Here is an 18,582-nt window from a genome sequence, read left to right on the forward strand (position 1 = left end):
TTTCTTCCTTGCCGTCGGCCTCAGCCTCCTGCGTTAAATTTTCTAGCAGCCCTCAGGTCGCGGGGGCGTGGCCAAGGGGCGGAGCCTCGGGGCGTCCTGGAGCTGGTGCCTAGCAACGCCAGAGGCCCCGGCCGCGAGGGGAGTAGGTGCCCTCCTTCAAGCGGCCTCATGGAAGACGCTGGCGAGGTGCGGGCTGGGGGAGAAGCTAAAGCCAAGGCAGAGGACAGGGTAGGGACACCAGGGCTGAGTTCCTAGGAGAGGCTTAAAGTACGGCCGAGGCAGGGCCAGTAGTGCAACTCAGAGAGGCCCTGGCCTCTGTGCTAAGAACAGAGAGCTCCGGACTGGTGGGCAGAGCTGGCGTCCAGGCCAAGACGTCATTGGCCCAGACCGTGGGACGAGAGAAGAGGAGCCATCTGACCGATTTTGAGGCAGTGGAACAGACAGGGCTTGAGAGCTGTTGGGTCATGGGTCTCCGGCTTGGGTGGCTGGTGGAGAAAGCCTAGCACAGAAGTCAGTGAGGTGTTCAGCGTGACCTGCTGGCCCTGAGGGTCCCATAGGACATCCAAGGAGCTGAGGACCCCTATGGCCTGGGACTTGGGGCAGGATCAGAGTTGGGGACATTAGAGCTGTGAGTACTGGGAACAGGAGGTAAGAGCTGGGAAGGCCCAGAGGATGGTGTGGGCATGAGGACCCAGATCCCACACATTGCCATAAGAGAGGGACAGAGGCAGGAATATCCCTAAGGGTCAGGGGACCACTAGCCCTCTTTCCACTCTTCTCTGCCTGGTAAATGGGGATCCTCTCTGAGGCCTGCTCCCACCTGCTGTCCCTTGGTTCTAGGATGCTCTGGCAATTGACCAGGTTCCCTCAGAGGACATCCCAAAGCCACAGGTTATTCCAGTTTCAAAGGGAACCCTGAAGCGCATCTTTGGGACCAGCCAAGTGTTCCTGGATTTGGATGATATAAAACCAAAGGTCATAAAGTTAACGGTGCCTCTCAAAGTCAGAGAGTAGTGAGTGACTATTTTATCTCAGGTTCCTGCCCCACACCCCCAACCATTAACATGCTGTGCAACCTTGAGCCTGTTACTGTCTCTCTCTGAGCCTCAGTGAACTCCACTCTGTAATGAGGCCCTTCTACTTCAGTGAATAAAAGGCTGATGGCTCCAGAAACGCCAGAGTGCCCTCCCTAGTACCATCTACCCCTCCTGCCTCTCCACCTGACTCTCCTTCCACCCAGCCATATGCCCGGGGCTGCTCCAAAGTCAGGGCCAGCCCCATACCTATACTCCCCTGCCACTGCAGCTACCAGCGAGCCCATCAGTGCCTGGAGCAAGAGGACTGGGAGATGGCTGTGCTATACTTCTCCCGTGCCCTTCACCTGGATCCCCATGTGGTGAGAGGAGGGCCTCCGTGGGCACCAGCAACCTGAGGCACACACTTCCCCTTCACTGTCACCCCTGCTAGGTCCCTTCTTTCAAGACCACCAAGTACCTGCTGGTAACTGGGTGTCATGCCCGAGGGAGGCAGAGTCCACTCCCTACCCTTAGGGGCAGATGGTGGGGTTAGAACACAGCCTGGACCTCCTCACCTTCAGGTGGACTTCTATGCCTGGAGGGCTGAGGCCTTCATCCAGCTGTGTGACTTCTCCTCGGCAGCCCAGAACCTTCGAAGGGCATATTCCTTCCAGCCAGAGAACCCCAAGTACCTGGAGCGGCTGGCTTTTGTGCTCTACATTCAGGTGCTCCACCTCACAGCCGGGCTGCCTCGCTCCCGCTCCCCCTGGCTCCAGTTCTGTCTCCTTGGGGATTCCTTGTCCCTGTGTCTGTGTCACCACCCATTGTTTCTCTCACCTTCCAAGGCAGCTTGCTGCCAGGCGTGGGGGCTTTGCAGCATGTCCAGCGAACTTCCTGAAATGCTGACAACAGTCTGCTCTGCACCATCCAATATGGCAGCCACCAGCCACCTAGAAACGTTAAGCTCTTGAAATATGACGACTATGACGGAGAAACTGAATTTTAAATTTTATTTGGGCTGGGGTGTAGCTTAATGGTAGATTACTTGCTTAGCATGCATAAGGCACTGGATTCCAGCCCCCACATTGCAAAAAACGTATACAGATTAATTTATACAGCCACATACAGCTGGTGGCTGTTGTAGTGTTAGCACAGATCTAGGGTGGAAGGCTCTAAGCACTGAAAGATGGTAGGGACTTCATTTGCAACTCAAAATTCAAAACAAAATCAATAGTAAACTATAAAACAACAAAATCATCCTGTTGTTGTTGTTGTTGTTGTTGTTTTTCCATTTTGACAACTTTGCTGTCTTTTGAAAGGCCCCAAATTACAGTTCTTAAAAAAGCATTTGAGGCACCCAAACTTTGTGTTCAATCTTTCTGTTGGGAGCCTGTTTTTCATAGACGCTTCCTGTGTGACTTCAGGAAAAGTCACTTTATACCTCTGTACTTCTTTTCCTTCATCCAAAAGGGGGACACTCACTAGTGCCAGTGAGATGATGCTTTCTGGTTCTTAGCCCAGGGCTCCCCAAAGATTCCTTTCGCTCAGCTGTTCTCCTCCACCCCTGGTTTCTCTGATCCTTGTCTCTGAGCTTCTGCCTCTCACCACTGTTTCTTGCTCTGTCCCCAACTCTGCATCTGTGTGTGTGTCTGTCTGTCTGTCTCTTAAAGTCTCCCAGATCTAAAAAGCTTTGTCTTATCTCTTGTTTCTCCCCTTTTGCCCCAATTTTGCTCCTACCAACTGGTGGGTGCTGCTGGGTCAGAGTTGCAAGCAGCATTGACTGACCCCTGTCCCCAGGGCCAGTGCTTATACGAGCAATGCGATTACCTGGACGCCCTGAACATCTTCTCTCAAGGCTCTACGCTCCAGCCCGACAAACCCTGCTTCCGCTACCGATGGTGAGTGCCAGCTGTGAACTGCCTCCCTCCCAGCAGCCCCTTGTGCCCTCCCCCTGAGACAGCAAGCACCTCTTGCCCTCTACCCTCAGCATAGCCTGCCTCCTGGCCCTCAAACGGCATCAAGACTGCCTCTCACTCATCACCAAGGAGGTGAAGCAGGGCACCACCAATGCCGACATCTACATCCTCCGGGCCAGGCTTTACAACTTCTTCCAGAAGGTAGAGCACGCGGGCAGGGCAGGTGCCCCGCTTTCAACCTGCAGCGTGCCCCAAGGTTACAGAAGGAGGGTAGGCTGTCGGCCAGGTCACAGGTCCTTCCCCACAGTGCACTGCGGCATTGCCCTCCCTGGCAGAGGGCCTGACGAGTGCTGCCCACTTAGCTGCCTAGTTGGAAAGTTCTCCATCATCGCTCAGCCCTGGCCCTGTGCCAGGACAGTGTCAGGTTCTGTGGAGACCACAAGGTGAGAGACCTATATCGTTGCTGTCCTTCTGGAGCTCCCAGCCCAGGGGGGACATCCCTGAGCAGATGATCACGTAGGATTTATTTATTTATTTATTTATTTTAGTTTTAGGTGGACACGATATCTTTATTTTACATTTATGTGGTGCTGAGGGCAAACCCAGTGCCTTGTGCATGCTAGGCGAGCGCTCTGCCACTGAGCCACAACCCAGCCCCACAGGAATGATTTGACCAGGAGGGTGAGAGCGCCCTGCTGCAGGCCCCTCAGACAAGGCAGCACTGCTTCTTCCTTCTTCCTGCCCCTGCTCCTCCCCTTTTCCTTTCCTTCTTCCCTTTGCCTCACTGAACATGTACTAAACACTCTTCCTCCCAGCACCCCACAGGCTGGGCTGGATGGGGACTGAGTACAGAGAAAGGCCAGGGAAATAGGGCTCAGGAAGCGGGTAGAGAGGTGTGCTGGACAGAAAGGAGGGCACTACAGGTATGAGAGGGCACTGGGGTCTCCAGGTCTTCCTGAGAGCAGCAGGAGCCTCAAAGGGGTACTCCCGGGGCAGTGGACTTGAGCAAGACCCTCTTGCTGCCCCGGGGAGTGTTAGGTTGGAAGAGATGGCCCTGGGGGACAGGCAGGAACCTGGGAGAGGCTGGGCACCACAAGAAGAGCAGGGAGGGCTGTGGGAGTGGGGTCAAGGCAGGTCCACAGTGCTTCGGAAGCCACCACTAGATCCAGTTAGGTGGTGCACACCTGTAATCCCAGCAGCTCTGGAGGCTAAAGCAGGAGCATCCCAATTTTGAGACCAACCTCGGCAACTTTTTGGGACCCTGTCTCAAAGTAAAATAGGGCTGGGGGTGCAGCTCAGTGGCAGAGCTCTTGCTTAGCAAGGCCCTGGGTTCAATCCCAGCATCAAAAAAAAAAAAAAAAAAAAAAAAAAAAAAGAGAGAAGAAGAAGAAGAAAGAAAAGAAAAAAAGAAAGAAAAGGGTTGGGGCATCACTCCTGGGGCAATCTCAGGGTAAGGGCGGGCTCTAGAAGTTTCCAGGTTCTGCTTTGCCCGGGTGATGAAAACAAGGCAAGGAAGGACAGGTGGCGGCCGCAGGAGGGTGGAGGTGTCCTGGGTGGCTGATGACTGAGCCTGCAGTTCTGGAGGGAGTGTTGGAAGGAATGTGGTGAGGCAACAGGTGACTTCTCCGATGTCCCACAGGTGACTCAGGGGGAGTCTCCTCCAAAGGTGTGAGACTAGCCCTTATTGCCAAATGTTGGCTGTTGTGGGTTCAGTCCCTCCTGTGGCCTGGGCCTGCTCATAGGCTGTTCTAAACGTTACCCATGTTTATCCTGAAGGCTGCAGTCACCTTTGAGGAAGGTAGGTGAAGCAGCAGCCCGGGGGTGACTTCCCAGGGTCACAAAGCCAGTCAGCCGTGCTGTCCTGGGCCCAGGTCTGCCTGCTCAAAGCCCAGGTCCTGGCTTCAGTCGTTTGCCCATCCTCACTCACACTTGCTACCCACACTCTTGCCCTGTTGGCCCTCCAGCCAGCTACCCAGCCTCGGCTGCCTGCTAGAATTGTTTGTTGACTGACTGACTAATCTGCACACCCAGTAGAAGGTATTTGCCTCGGGGTGTTTTCCACTCATACCCAGACCTGAATCTGTTCTTGGTCAGAGGTTTCGTGGGCTTAAAGGTCAGGGAGCCTGCGAGGGAGTGCAGGGGAGGATAAGAAGGACAAGGCAGTCTCAGAGGAGGCTCACAGGAGACAACAAATGCTGAGGCTGACCTGCCTCACTTGGGGTCACACCTCGAGGGGGGTCAGTAAAGATGAGGCCTGGGAGGAGCTTTTCCCAAATGAAACAATAACATGGGGGGCACCAGGGAGGGATGACACGATGCCAGTTTGTCACCTGGAGGTTTGTCCTCCCCCTCCCTTCCACTGGGCAGGAAAGGGCTCCACTTAGCCACCCAGTGCCCCTGATGCCACCCCACCCCTGGCAGCCCAGGCTCTGCTATCAGGACCTTCGCAGCGCCTTGCTGCTGGATCCCAAGAACCTGCAGGCCAAGCTGCTGCTTCAGATGATGGTGGACCAGGCCCAGCAGGCCCGCCAGGACGCCGGCATCCTGGCAGTGCAGGGTCTGCTGCGGCACGCGCTGCAGTGCATCGACTCCGCCATCGAGAACAACCCTCTGGACCCCAGCCTCTTCCTCTTCCGGTACTGGGGGAGGGGTTCTAGGCCTGCCTCCCATAGACCTGCTACATGGTCTCAGTTTCCCCATTGGCCCTCTGACACTTTTCCCTGCTTCCTGCTGGGGTCACTGCCCCTGGAGGATCAGACAGCACCTTCCCAGTTACCCTGGAATCCTCCAGCCCCAGGCCTGTGGATTGGTTCCCACTGGGTGGGTCACGCTCGCTGCTCTGCTCGGGACGCACATGATTCAGGGCCAGTTAACCTCTGCATTCGAGCCTGGTTTCCTCACCTGAAGATTGGTGTAAAACATGTGTCACCTTCATATAGAGGCAGGTAGACACCTGGCCTCCTGAAAGAAAGAGAAGCTATTTTTGAGAAATAAAACATTACCAGTGATGGGCAGGTCATCAGAGTAGCAATCGGGGGCAGGTCCACGGGACAAACCTAGAACCTGAGTTAGGGTCGCGCCACCTTCACAGGTCATGGGTCAGCAGGCCCAGGGAGGGCAGCGGTTTGCTAGACCACATGCTGGTCAGGGGGGTTTATTGTCCCTCATGGCCCTTCCTGCCACCGCCACACCCTCCCCCCAGAGGTACCATATACCGCAGGCTCCAGGAGTTTGACAGGGCCGTGGAGGACTTGCTGAAGGCACTGGACATGCTGTCTGACGACCAGGATAAAATGGTGCAGCAGGCACAGCGCCAGCTGCTGCTGACCTACAACGACTTCGCGGTGCACTGCTACAAGCAGGGCGCCTACCAGGAGGGCGTGCTGCTGCTCAACAAGGCGCTCCGCGACGAGCAGCAGGAGAAGGGCCTCTACATCAATCGCGGCGGTGAGTGGCCCCGTGCCATCCCTAAGGTGGGTTGGTGTGAGGGTGGGGGGACAGAAGGAAGCATTTGATAGCCCCAGTGTCCTGGGGACACACTTTGGGAAATGTTGCCCTAGACATCTGTCTCCTCCAGTTCTCAGATCAGGCAGGTGGGAGAAGATGCCCGGGTGCAAAGAAGACAGAGCTTCTGTGGTGTCAGCCACCAGTTTTCCTCCCTGGGGAGGGGGGGGAGCAGCTGGGCGGGCACCCCTGGGCAGGGGGTGTGTGTTCACTCAGCTCCCACCCTCGGACTCTAGATTGCTTCTTCCAGCTGGGCAACCTGGCCTTTGCAGAGGCAGACTACAAGCAGGCGCTAGCCCTGAGCCCGCAGGATGAGGGTGCCAACATGCGCATGGGCATGCTGCAGGAGAAGATGGGCTTCTGCGAAGAGAAGAGAAGGTGCCAGTCGGATCCGAGGGGGGCGGGCGTGCGTGTGGACCAGCCTGCAGGAAGCCACCTGCTGGAACTGCTTCTCTCCTAAATGTCAATTTTAGTTTTCAAGTTCCGGCGAGAAATACTTTTATTTTCTTCCTGATTATTGTCGTAATGACACTTTCATGGAAAATTTAAATAGTAACATATAACTTGAAATATGAGTTAGCATCCCCACCTCCCTCCAGCTCTGCTCCCTGCTAAGGTGAATAACTAACGAGCCTTCCAGACTTTTTCCCAGGCATATGCTAACAGTTAGTGGATTTTCTGAAATGGAAACATGTGAAACCGCTTTGTTTTTTTCTTTTTCTTTTTGTAGTGCTGGGGGTCGCCCAGGGCCGCTGTGTAGGCCAGCGCTCTCCCAGGAGCCTTGTCCCCAGCCCACACTGTCTGTCCTTTGACTTTCTGTGGTGTCACTTCCTTCTCTTCCATTGTCTGCATAGTACCCCTGCTGTGGAGGTGGATAGCCGGCTTCAGAAAAACCCCTGCTGACATGCACTCAGGCTTTCAGGTTTTAATTAGAAGTAGTCCTGCAGTGAGCAAGCAGGACATAGGTTCTCATGCTAGTAAAAGCTGTAGCCTGGTTTACTGGAAATTAAGTTTTTGGGTAAAGAATGTAAACATTTAAAGTTGTTTTTTGTTTTTTAGGGAGCACCAGGGATTGAACTCAGGGGCACTCGACCACTGAGCCACATCCCCAGCCCTACTTTGTAATTTATTTAGAGACAGGTTCTCACTGAGTTGCTTAGTGCCTCACTGTTGCTGAAGCTGGCTTTGAACTCGTGATCTTCCTGCCTCAGCCTTCCAAGCTGCTGGGATTACAGGCGTGCACCCACAGTTGTTTTTTGTTTTTTGTTTTTTTTAATGTGTATCTTTTTAGTTGTGGATGGACACAATACCTACATTTATTTATTTATTTATTTTCTTATTTATTTATGTATGGTGCTGAGGATTGAACCTGGTGCCTTACACATGTTAGGCAAGCATTCTACCACTGAGCTACAGCCCCAGCCCATCTTTAAAAGTTTTGATAGATATTATGATATTGTTCTCCAAAAACAGTGAACCAACAAAAACTTTCCTCAGGAAAAGAGTACCTTGATTTCCCCTCACCTCCCTGGCATAGGGTATTAAAGTTATTCTTCAATTCTGCTAATCCTAGGCAAAAAAGAAAAAGAAAGAAAAGAACGAAAAACTCTCTGAAAGATTATTTACTTTGCATGTTTAAATACTTTATTTACTATTGCAGGCCAGTCTCTTTCTCGGCCATTATAGCTTATCAAAAGCTTTTACCCATTTTGCTATTAAATTGCTTATTTAAGGGGCTAGGGCTGGGGCTCAGCAGTAGAGCACTTGCCCCACACAAATAAGGGGCTGGGGGTGTGGCTCAAGCGGTAGCGACCTTGCCTGGCATGCGTGCGGCCCGGGTTCGATCCTCAGCACCACATACCACCAAAGATGTTGTGTCCGCCGAGAACTAAAAAATAATAAAAAAAAACATAAACAAACAAAATAAAGGTATTGTGTCCATCTACAACTAAAAAAAATATTTAAATTGCTTATTTAGCAAAATTTTTTACTATTACAGTTCTTTGTAGGCTAAGAGAATCAGCTTATTGCCTGCTGTCTGGAAAAATAATTTGTCCTATATATTGCTTTTTCCCCCCAGGGTCTGGGTATTGATGAGACCCGGGTCCTAGAACATGCCAGGCAGACACTCTATCCCTGAGCTATGCCCCAGACTTTATATATTGCTTTTTGTTGTGGTACTTTTGCTACTCAGTAATATGGAATTAAATCATAATCAAATTAATTTTTTTAAAATTTCAGCTGCTGGGTTTATGATAGTCTCAGGAAGTTCCTTCCTATGCCAGGATCATAAAAATGTTCATTTACCCTGGAGTTTCATACCCACATCTAAGTGTTGGGCCCACCAGAGGTGTGGCTGGCAGGAGGAAGAGAGGGCACAGTGGGGGAGCAGAGCTCCTAGATTTCCCCAGCTCCTCAGTGGGGCCCAGGAGCCACCATCTCCCCTCAGAAGGTGATGCTCATGGCAGTTCGGGGCCCACTGCATCCTGCAGGCAGTTCCAGAAGGCAGAGAACCACTTCTCAGCGGCCATTCAGCACAACCCCTGTAAGGCCCAGTACTACGTGTACAGGGCCAAGAGTCGACAGCTCCTGCAGGACATCTTTGGGGCCCGTCAGGATGTTGCCACTGCCCTGCTCCTGAATCCCAAGCAACCAAAGGTGGGCTCTTGTTGGGTGAGGAGGGTGGGTGGGCTCTGGAGTCAGCACCCTGGTTGCCCTGAAGGTCCTCCTGTCCCTGAATGAAACCTGCACGGCTGGCCATGAGCAGGTAACGCTGGAGCACTCCTAAGAGTGGCTGTGTTCTGACCACTCCGACCCTGCCACTCCCTCCAGGCTTCTGCCTCCCTCCAAGCCAGAGAGTTACCGTCACCCCCATCTACAGATGCAGACCCCAAGGCTCAGAGAAGGCTCCCTTGCCCCAGTCCTGCAGCTCAGAGGTCAGACCACCTCTGTTTCGCTCCTGAAGCCCCAGCTGGCTCTCCATCAGGGCTCCCTGTGGGGGTGGTCCCTTCCTCACATCTCCTGTCCTTCTGAGTAAAAGGGTCCCGCCCTTTAGAAACAATTCGTGAAACCCCTCTTTAGCCCTGAGAAGGGCCAGGTAGGACTTTGCAAGGCAGGGCAGCATTGGCCTTCTGCCACCTGCCCTGGCCCACACCTGGCTCTGGTCACCCCTTTCCCGCAGCTTCTCCCACTGATTACCAGCCTCTTCCCGGGCATGTCAGTGGAGGAAGTGCTTCAAAGCCAGGTGGCCCAACTGGCCAGGCTGCAGCTGATGCAGATGGGGAAGAGTGGCCCTCAGGCCAGCAACCTGGAGGGCGTTGTGGGGTAAGCTTCCAGGGCAGGGGCCAGGAGCTGAGACTGGGGACTGACTGGGGCTCAGGTTCCTCTGCCCCGCCACCTCCTAGGGTCTCCACACTAGTCTTTGGGGATGGCAGGTGGAGTCTGAGAGGCTGACCCAGGACCCTGGGGCCATGGCTTGGCAGGATGCTGAGGGAGAGGGAACTGGAGCGCGAGAAGGCCAAGGCCCTGCTGCTCTCTTGGAAGTCGGACCAGCTGCTCTTGTCAGACCAGCCTTTGTTTGAGAGCTCCAAAGAGCCGGAGCCCACCCCCCAGGCACTGCAGGTAGAGCCAGCAGAGGCCCCATCGGCCAAGGAGGAGGAGGAAGCAAAGGAGAAGAAAGAGGTGAGCAGGCCCTTCACCAAGCCTGGGGCCCTGGGGTCTGGGGCTGAGGCTGGCTTCTCTGAGATGAGATTGGCACCAGCAAGGACTGTCCCTGCAGGGAGGCTGGTAAAGAGGCTGGCCTCAGAGACAGGTCTCACACACCTGGCCTGCACACACCCCACAGGTCCTGGGGGTGCCCTGGCCACTTGTGCCAGACTTTTCCTATTTTTAAATTGTTTCTGAAAACATTTTGTTGAATGCAATGTAAACAGAGAAGTGTGAAAATCATAGGTGAACAGTTGGATAAATTTTCAAAACTAAATACACCATGACACCATTTCCTAGCTCAACACAGAACACATTCCCCAGTGCCACTTTGTGCCATATCCTAAGCGCCCTTGCAACTCAGCACAACCCCCCAGGTTGCCTTGATTCTTAACACCATAGGGAGTCTCCCCTTTTCTTTGTGTAAGTGGACAAATAGCTGCCCTCCCTCTCCAGCTCCTTCCCCAGACGCTGGACAAGAGCCAGCCTGTGCCTGTGATCATTCCAAAACTTCTTCCTCTAGTCAACTGCCAACAGACATCAAGTTTATGTCCAAAGGCAACCTACCCCTAGCCCTGCTGGCACTCCCTTTTTCTAGTTTGCATTAGAACAAAGGCAGAATACAAAGCTCTTTCTGCAGAACCCCTGCCAGGTCACTGTGGGCTCCCTCCCTCAGGAAGAGGCTGAGCTGAATCTGGTAGAGCTCAGAGCCCAGGGCCTATGGGATGGACACCTGCTCCGCTGTCCTCACCATCTGCAGGTGTGACCTCAGGTAGAGGCGGCCAGCAGCCAAGGCTCTGAGGGAGGTGGAGTCAAACCCAGCTTCTCTCCTCCTCAGCTGAGTGGCTGGGCAGGTTACTTGGATGCTAGGAGCCTTGGTCTGTGAGATGGTCATAGCAGGGGACCTGTCCTCCTCTGGATGTGCCAGGTGGTCCAGACATGCCTAGAGGATGAATAGCTCCTCGGCCGTCGCTGCTGCGCCCCAGCACACAGCACTTTACAGTTACAGAGGCCTGTCTCCCACTTGAACTAACATGTTCATTTTGCAGAGAAAATGGAGGCCAGCAGCCCCTCGCAGGCCTTTCCTGGATGGCCACTCCCCTTCCTGCAGTCTCAGCCTGTGTTCCCACCCTGCCCCACCCCGGTGTCTGCGGTATCTGGGAGGAGCTCTAAGCTTGGGAGAACAATCCCCAGGGCCTGCTGGCCTTCCAGAGGGGTGGCCGCTGGCCCAAGGGCTTCCCAATCTGCAACTGCCCAGCCTGTTTTCTGCCATAGGACACCCAGGAGCTTGCCTCTCACAAGGTGACATCCCTGTCAGAAGGCTACCTCGACCAGACCTCCTCAGGTTCCATCTTCCACTGTAAGTCCCTGGGCTCCTGCTAGGCCCAGGAGAGCAAAAGAGCAGTGAGGTTAAAGGTCAGGGTGAGAAGGGATGTGAACCTGGGCCTGCTGTTGACCTTGGGCAGGGAACTCCACAGTGGGAGTAGAAGTCCCAAACTCATGGAGGGCGTGTGAGGACTCAGTGGGACAGTGTCCAGCACAGAGCAGGGACACTGGTCTCTCCATCAGGCTCTTTATGTTGCTGCTACTCCTGCCTCATCCCCTCTCAGGCCTGTCCTTTTCTCTTTCCCCCTTGGCCTGGGACTGAACCCTGTTCATATCCAAGGGGCTTCAACCCGCAATTCTGCTGGGCACCAGCCTGGAAGGGACAAAAGGGAAAATCTCAGAAGGCTGCTCCAGAGCCCCTTGGCAGGAGAATGGCAGTGCTGTCTCCTTCCTGTCACTTGGGGCAATCCCCAAACCTCACCAGGTGCCCTGGCCCCGGCCTATGCCTGGCAGCAATAACAGGGATGAAGGGCACAGTCCTTTCCCTGGGCAGTGAGCCCAAGTCAACAGGTGGACACAGCCAGAAGGGAGTCAAGCAGGCCTGAGCACAGGTGGCCCTTAGAGGCCAAGACCTCAAGCAGCTGAAGGGAGCACAGCGTTGGGCGCTGGGAGGAGCGAGCAGGCGAGGGCCCTGCTGGAGCAGAGGGGTCCAGGGATGGGCAGGGGCTCAAGTGGCTCATGTCACAGCCTGGCCCGCCTCAGAGCTAGGGTTGTGAGGAGGCCAGGCTGGTATGAGTGGGCAAAACTGCGGCTTTGGATGTACAAAGCCACTGGGGTTCTGGTAGGGGTCGCCGGAAGCCCCTTTTTCCTCGAGCTGTCCAGGGAGGGTAAGGCGGGCCTGATGGATACTCTTGGCACTCCCTTCCCAGACAGGGTCAAGTCCACCTCAGACTCCACCATGTCCACCATCTGCCGGGGATACAGGAGCAGCCCCACCACCACCACCACACCCTCTGTCTCCTCACCACAGAAGACCCCATCCTCAGACACTGAGGTCAACGAGGACCACCTGAGCCCTGACCACAGGAAGACCCAAGCTTCCCCAGAGAGAAGGCAGAGGCCCAGCAAGGCTGAGGCCACCCAGGACCAGATCCAGAGCTCCAGCAAGACCCCAGCTGCCCAAAGTCAAAGGTGCTTCTCCAGAAAGACAGTAGCTATCCCAGAACAGAGCCAGAAGGCTGGCAGGACAGAGGCCACCCAGGGCCCAAAGCAGAGGCCCAAGACCAAGGGTACCCGGAGGCCAAGGCAGAGACTCAGAAGGACCAAGGCTGCCCGAGACCAGAGCTGGAGACCAGGCAGGGATGATGTCCCCCAGGACCAGAGCTGGGGACCGATCCGAAATTCCAGCAAGATCCAGGTTTCCCAGGATGTCAGCAAAACCATGGTCACCCAGGACCAGAACGGGACACCTAGTAAGACAGAGGCTGCCCTGAGCGCAACTCAGAGCACGGGCTCCAGCTCCAGCAAGACCTACAGTACCATGGCATCGAGCACAAGGCCCAGCAAGGCCAGTTCTACCCCCAGCCCCAGCCAGGGTCCCAGCCAGGGCCCCAGCCAGGGTCCCAGCCAGGGCCCCAGCCAGGTTCCCAGCCAGGGCCCCAGCCAGGGTCCCAGCCAGGGCCCCAGTGAGACTGAAGCTGCTGAGGTCACGGTCACCGTGCTGCTCCCTGAGGAAGCTCAGTGAAACCCTTGCTTCTCGCTGGAGCAGGGACGATTCTGCCCTCACAGGCACCTGAGGCTGAGTCCTTCCAAAGCAAAAGGAACCTCGACCAGCGTTCCTCTAGTCCATGGCTACGTTTATTATACTTGTTCTCTTCTTTTAAAAAATTAAAAACGTGTAAATCCAGGCCCAGGTGGCATCTTGAGTCCCTCAACTCATGGAAACTGTTAAGTCCCAGCCTGAGCTGTGATACTGGGGTCACAGACTGTAGAGTGAGGTGGGGTACAGTGCCAGGGCCAGGGGTGTGGGTAACAGACCCAGAAAGGACGACAGCCATGAACCTTGATCCCTGAGTTACATTCACATTAAGAAGGCTCAGGCTGCAGGAGAAAGTCAGGGCTCAGTGAGGTTCCAGGGTGACCGTGAGCAGAGGCCAGGACGCCTCCCACCAGTTCTGAAGCCAGGCCTTTCCCGGCGTCTGTCCTTGGCCTGGCCAATACCCCTCTTCATCTTGACTGCGTGCTCTAGGGCCCACTCTCCAGCAGTCTCTGGACAAGGGTCCCTCCGGCCTTTCCTGCATGGTTGGCCAGGCAAGGATGCCATTCTGGGGTCAGAGGAAGAAGGCGATTCGAGAGGCCACTGTTTTGCAGCCATTGGACGAGAAGAGCTGCTCGTCCTCGGGGAAGTAGGTCGTGCTGTCCAACACGGCCTGCACCACCTCGTCCCGGGGCTCCAGGCCCAGCTGGGCCAGCTCGTTGAGCACACAGTGCCGCACGTGGTGCCGCTGAAGCGGGAGGAAGGGCACCACAGCGTCCAGCAGGCGCTCCTCCATGATGCCCGAGTGCCAGAAACCATCTGCAGGAAGGACACGTGCTACCTAAGAGGGAAGCCAGCCCCCAGGCAGAGAAGGGGTGTGCTGGGCCCTCTCCTTTTAGCCCCCTTCCAGACGCAGGCTCCGAGGGGTTGTGACCCATTCAGGTCGCAGACCTAGGAGTGCTGAAGCCTCTGCTGGGTCAGTGGCAGAACTTGAGACCCCAGGGAACCCGGCCCTCCCTGGCAGTCAGCCCACTGTGGCTGCGGGTGAAGCCACACGGGGCAGGGCCCGAGTAACTCACGGTGTGGGTTGTCCAGCACGGCTCGGGAGACGGCTGGCTCCAGCTCCTGCAGGCTGATCTCCTCTCGGTCCCTGCGGCTGCGCCATGCCTCCAAGGCCACCTGGTTGATCTGTTCACCACCAGTGTTGCTAAAATCATGGGGGACCCAGGCAGAGGCTCAGCCAGGGACCAGAGCCGGAGTGGGCCCTCACTTCCCTGGTGCCACCTAACAGGACCAGGGGTCAGCCGATGGAGACACTGCTCTTCCCAGCTCTCCTCTCCAGCGCGGCCATGCCGTATGCGCGCGTGTGCCATGCAACTTAGTTTACAGAACTCTGTGTCCTTAACTGACTCCCCTTCTGCAGCCTCCGGTAGGCCAAGGGGCCACCGACATGGGGACATGGGGACTGCTCAGAGAGGAGGTGGGGTCTCAGGGAAGTAACACAGTTTTGCCTGAGTTAATGGCCAGGACCTGAGGGAGAATTAGAGGATGAAAACTCCAGTCCCATTTGTCCTCCTGTCCAAAAACGAGGGACAAGTGGACGTAGCAGGGTCTCCTCAAAGAAGGGATGAGGATACAAAGAAGCTGGAATAGCTTTGGGAATGTCAAAGGGGTCGTCAGCCACCTTAGATGATGTGTCACCAGCAAGAGTGGGGGGCTTTGGGACAGCCTGACTGGACCCTGGAAACAGTGTCGCCCTGGGAGCACAGGCCAAGAGCAGACAGCTGGACATGGGACAAGTGTCCTCCTGTTGTGCCCAGTACAAAACCAGCCCTACCTGATGAAGATGAAGATAGCTTTTCGATAGTTGGTTCCATATACAACCCAAGAGGGGCCCAGGAAAGGCCGCAGGACCTCCATCAGGCCTGGGGGCAGCTTGTCCATCTCATCGAAGAGGAAGAGGGAGCGGCCGCAGGCAGTCAAGTTCCCCTGGACCCAGTTCTTAAGATCCTTCTACGGGGAAAAGAGGAGTTCCAGAGAGCCAGAGAGCTTCAACCCCCAACTTCTTCCCAAACCAAGAACAAAACCCCTCCCCGGGAGATATTGTCTCCCAAAGAGCACAAAACCATTCTTAAGACTGTTGGTAAAAAGAGAGCCCAGAGAGGGGCACAGACTTGCCTAAGGTCACACAGCATGTCAGTAGAACAGGGACTCAACCCAAGCCCCTGCCTCCCTGTTGAGGGCTCCTTCCATGACATCTACTCTTTTTTTTTTTTTAATTATTTTGTAGTTATAAATGGACAGAGTGCCTTTATTTTGATAATTTTTATGTGGTGCTGAGGATCGAACGAAACCAGTGCCTCACTCATGCTAGGCAAGCACTCTGCCACTAAGCCCCAGCCCAGCCCACATCTACTCTTTTCTATACCAGGAGAAGCTCCTTCCCACACCCTGAACCTGAATTTTGCTCCCAAAGTGTTGGCAGCCGAGAGAGATGGACTTGGAAGGTGCCTTGCAATCAACAACAGTGGTCAGAGCCAGTGTTTACCTAGTGCTTCCTCTGAGCCACAAATTGGGGCTCAGTGCTTTACAGGGAGACGATAATGCAGACTGTCTGGCAAACACAGGTGCTCAATAAGTGATACCTGCAATTGTATAATGCTGTCCCCTTCACAGCAACTGGCTGGTAGGTACCATTACTGTTTCCCAGCCAATAAAAGAACTCCCTGCCAGACAGAATGGCACAGTCTCACGCTCTGTTCAGGATGGGTTCTGAGGGCTGAAGATCCAGCTGGCTGTGTGACCTGGGACAAGTGACTCCACTTACTGGGCTAGGACTCACTCCTCAGGGTCTGTCACCCCATGTGCAGGCCAATGGTGGTCCAAGACACATTCAGCCTACCTTGTAGCGATCGATGTTGCTGGGGTGCGGGAAGTGGATGATGGGGGAAAAGTGGTGCACGTGCGGGCTGCGAAGGCCACCCTGGAAGAGGTAGTGAGCCAAGAGAGAGCTGACATAGGACTTGCCAGTGCCTGTCCAGCCATGCAGGGAGAGAACCAGCGGTTTGGTGGGGCTGGGATCGTGCACAAAGGCCTTCAGGGACTTCACCACCAATGCCTTGGCCAGATGCTGCCCGGCCAAGTGCTGGGCCAGGTCACACTCCAGACCTAGGGTCACAGGACAGTGTCAGAACCAAGGTAGAATTTCAGGGTGGAAATCATGTCTGGGACTTGGTCTAGGGAACCCTGTGTTTGGCATGCTTGTCCCAAAGTGTGGACAGGGAATAGGGCCCTTGCGGCTGTCTGCACGGGCCACCTATCAGCCTGGCTTATCTCGGCAGCGCCCCCACCAGGCGGTTCTCCAGATTGCGCCAGCCCTAAATGAGCGGGAGCTGCCAACCCATTATGCCCAAGCCCCTGCCAATCCCCAATACAGGCTTCTCCCTGGACTGCAAGTCCACTCCATGCAGGCCTAATATGTCCCCGCAGGGGCCTTCCCGGCAACAGGCTCGCTCTCTTCATCTCGCAAACCCTCTGGGACTCTAACGGGCACCAATAACCTACGCTTCAGGTCCGTGCCACCGGCGCTCAAGTCCCCTCGGAGCCGGCCCCACTTCGGCCCTGGCCGTCCGCAGGTCTGCGGGATCCCGCCTCGGGTTCACGGATGCCCGGCCCTGAGGCAAGCTCCCTATCCACCCGCTCCTCGCTCCGGGCTCCCTGTCCCCTCACCGGGCAAGTCGGGCCGGAAGTCGCATTCGCAGAAGGAGCCTAGGTTGCAGCGCAGCGAAGCTAGGTCCCAGGAGGCAGTCGCGGCTGAGAGCAGCCCTAGCAGCCGGAGGAGCGAGCCCAAGGGCAGGCAGCCGCGCGTGGCGGCAGCCATCCGGGAGCGGCCCAAGCTCAGTCAGGGGCTGCCAACCACTCGACGTACGAACTACAGCTCCCGGCGTGCACTGCTCCGCCGCAGCCACGCCCATGGCCTACAACTCCCAGCTCCTCTCCCGCGCGTCTCAAAGGCCCGCCCCGTCGCCGCGCAGCAGGACTCCAGGGAGCCTCCAGGGGGAGCCCGCGAACCGTCCAGACCGGGTCAGCGGGCCGCGTTTCCATGGCCACGGTAACTAGGGGACCATCACGGTAGCTCAGAAAAGGATAAATAAAGGATTATGACCACAAAAGGTAACGTAACAACTATAACAAAAACTTGTGCGGAACCTTACAGCTTGCAAAGCGCCTCTTCCAACCTCTTCTTTTATATGACAAAAGAGGGTTCACTAATAATAGCTTTTGGTGAGCAACATTATGTGCCATTAGCTTCAGGTGCCATACACATGCTATAATATAATAGTATCTGCTATACATGGAAATGGTGATGTTTCTCTTTTAATTTTTTTTTTAGTTGTTGATGGACCTTTATTTTTTATTTATTTATTTGTATCCAATGCTGAGAATCCAACCCAGTGCCAATGCCTCACATGTAGTAGGCAAGCACTCTACCATCTAGACACAACCTCAACATGGAAATGGTGTTGTTTCAATGAGGTGCCGGAAAATAGTGTTTTGACTCAGAAAGTAATTGATAAATGATCACTGACAATCCATTATGTATGAAACATAACTGTCCCTTACCTAGCTTCCACTACATACCAAATGCTTACCATCAGTCCTAGCAGATGGGTTCTGTGATTGTCCTTGTTTTATTTTGAGGAGGAATTTGGGACCCAAGAGGTTAAACTTCTTATCCAAGTTGCCCCTGCTAATGAACAACAGAATTCAACCACCTCTGGCTTCAGCCAAAGGTGCTTTGTACCATGTCATGTGGTACCAGGTCCGACTGGTCAAATAATTCAGAGGCAAAAGAACCCAGACATCTCAAATTCGGTGAACAAGCTCCTGGGGACCCCAGGTTGGCTTGGGATCCTGTTGATCTACATTGCTTACCTTTACCTCTCCCACCTACTGGAGTGAAAGAACTGAGAGCTGTCTTTGTGGTCTAGCTTGAAGGTCCCTGCCCTACCCAGCTTAACACACACAACCCCCCCACACACACACACACAAACCCCCCCCACACACACACACACACACACACGACTTCAGGGCCACATCTCAAACCTGAAATTATTACTTCCCTCTATTGAGAAAGAACCCTGGGTCAGGGGAGCCAGTTTGTAGCCTTCCTCGTTCTGTTGCTGGGACCCAGGGAAAGTCCTTTCTCTCTCCATATCTGTTTCACACAAGGGAGTTGAAGTCCTAGATTTCTGAAAACCCTTCTACTCCAAACATCTTGGGTCCTCGTGTTTGTGATAATCGTTGCTGTGGCTTCCTGAGGCAGGGCATGGGACAGGAGGAAGTTATAGCTGTATGT

The 18,582-nt window shown here is 54.8% G+C and overlaps 2 protein-coding genes across 3 annotated transcripts; one reads left to right on the top strand and one right to left on the bottom strand.

Annotated features, from left to right (window-relative positions):
* The first annotated feature begins 72 nt into the window (after positions 1-72).
* Ttc16 (tetratricopeptide repeat domain 16) lies at positions 73-13,374 on the top strand. Its single transcript, XM_040286368.2, has 14 exons — positions 73-186; positions 841-1,013; positions 1,306-1,396; positions 1,598-1,741; positions 2,814-2,914; positions 3,004-3,133; positions 5,354-5,568; positions 6,135-6,379; positions 6,673-6,814; positions 8,929-9,094; positions 9,618-9,760; positions 9,919-10,117; positions 11,417-11,501; positions 12,397-13,374. Exons 1-14 carry the CDS (start codon positions 169-171, stop codon positions 13,209-13,211), a joined length of 2,667 nt encoding a protein of 888 aa, XP_040142302.2. The 5' UTR covers positions 73-168; the 3' UTR covers positions 13,212-13,374.
* On the bottom strand, positions 13,307-17,180 carry Tor2a (torsin family 2 member A). 2 transcript variants are annotated; one of them, XM_078048290.1, is made up of 5 exons: positions 16,953-17,180; positions 16,126-16,391; positions 15,061-15,236; positions 14,299-14,430; positions 13,307-14,042 (listed from the first exon to the last, which is right to left on the bottom strand). In XM_078048290.1, the coding sequence occupies exons 1-5, from the start codon at positions 17,101-17,103 to the stop codon at positions 13,712-13,714; spliced, it is 1,056 nt and encodes a 351-aa protein (XP_077904416.1). In that variant the 5' UTR covers positions 17,104-17,180; the 3' UTR covers positions 13,307-13,711. The 2 variants fall into 2 exon arrangements, with proteins under 2 accessions (XP_077904416.1, XP_005321049.1); XM_005320992.5 differs by having other exon boundaries at positions 14,303-14,430; positions 16,953-17,177.
* Positions 17,181-18,582: the final 1,402 nt, after the last annotated feature.

The sequence above is a fragment of the Ictidomys tridecemlineatus genome, chromosome 4 (genome assembly GCF_052094955.1).
Source record: "Ictidomys tridecemlineatus isolate mIctTri1 chromosome 4, mIctTri1.hap1, whole genome shotgun sequence".
Taxonomy (NCBI): domain Eukaryota; kingdom Metazoa; phylum Chordata; class Mammalia; order Rodentia; family Sciuridae; genus Ictidomys; species Ictidomys tridecemlineatus.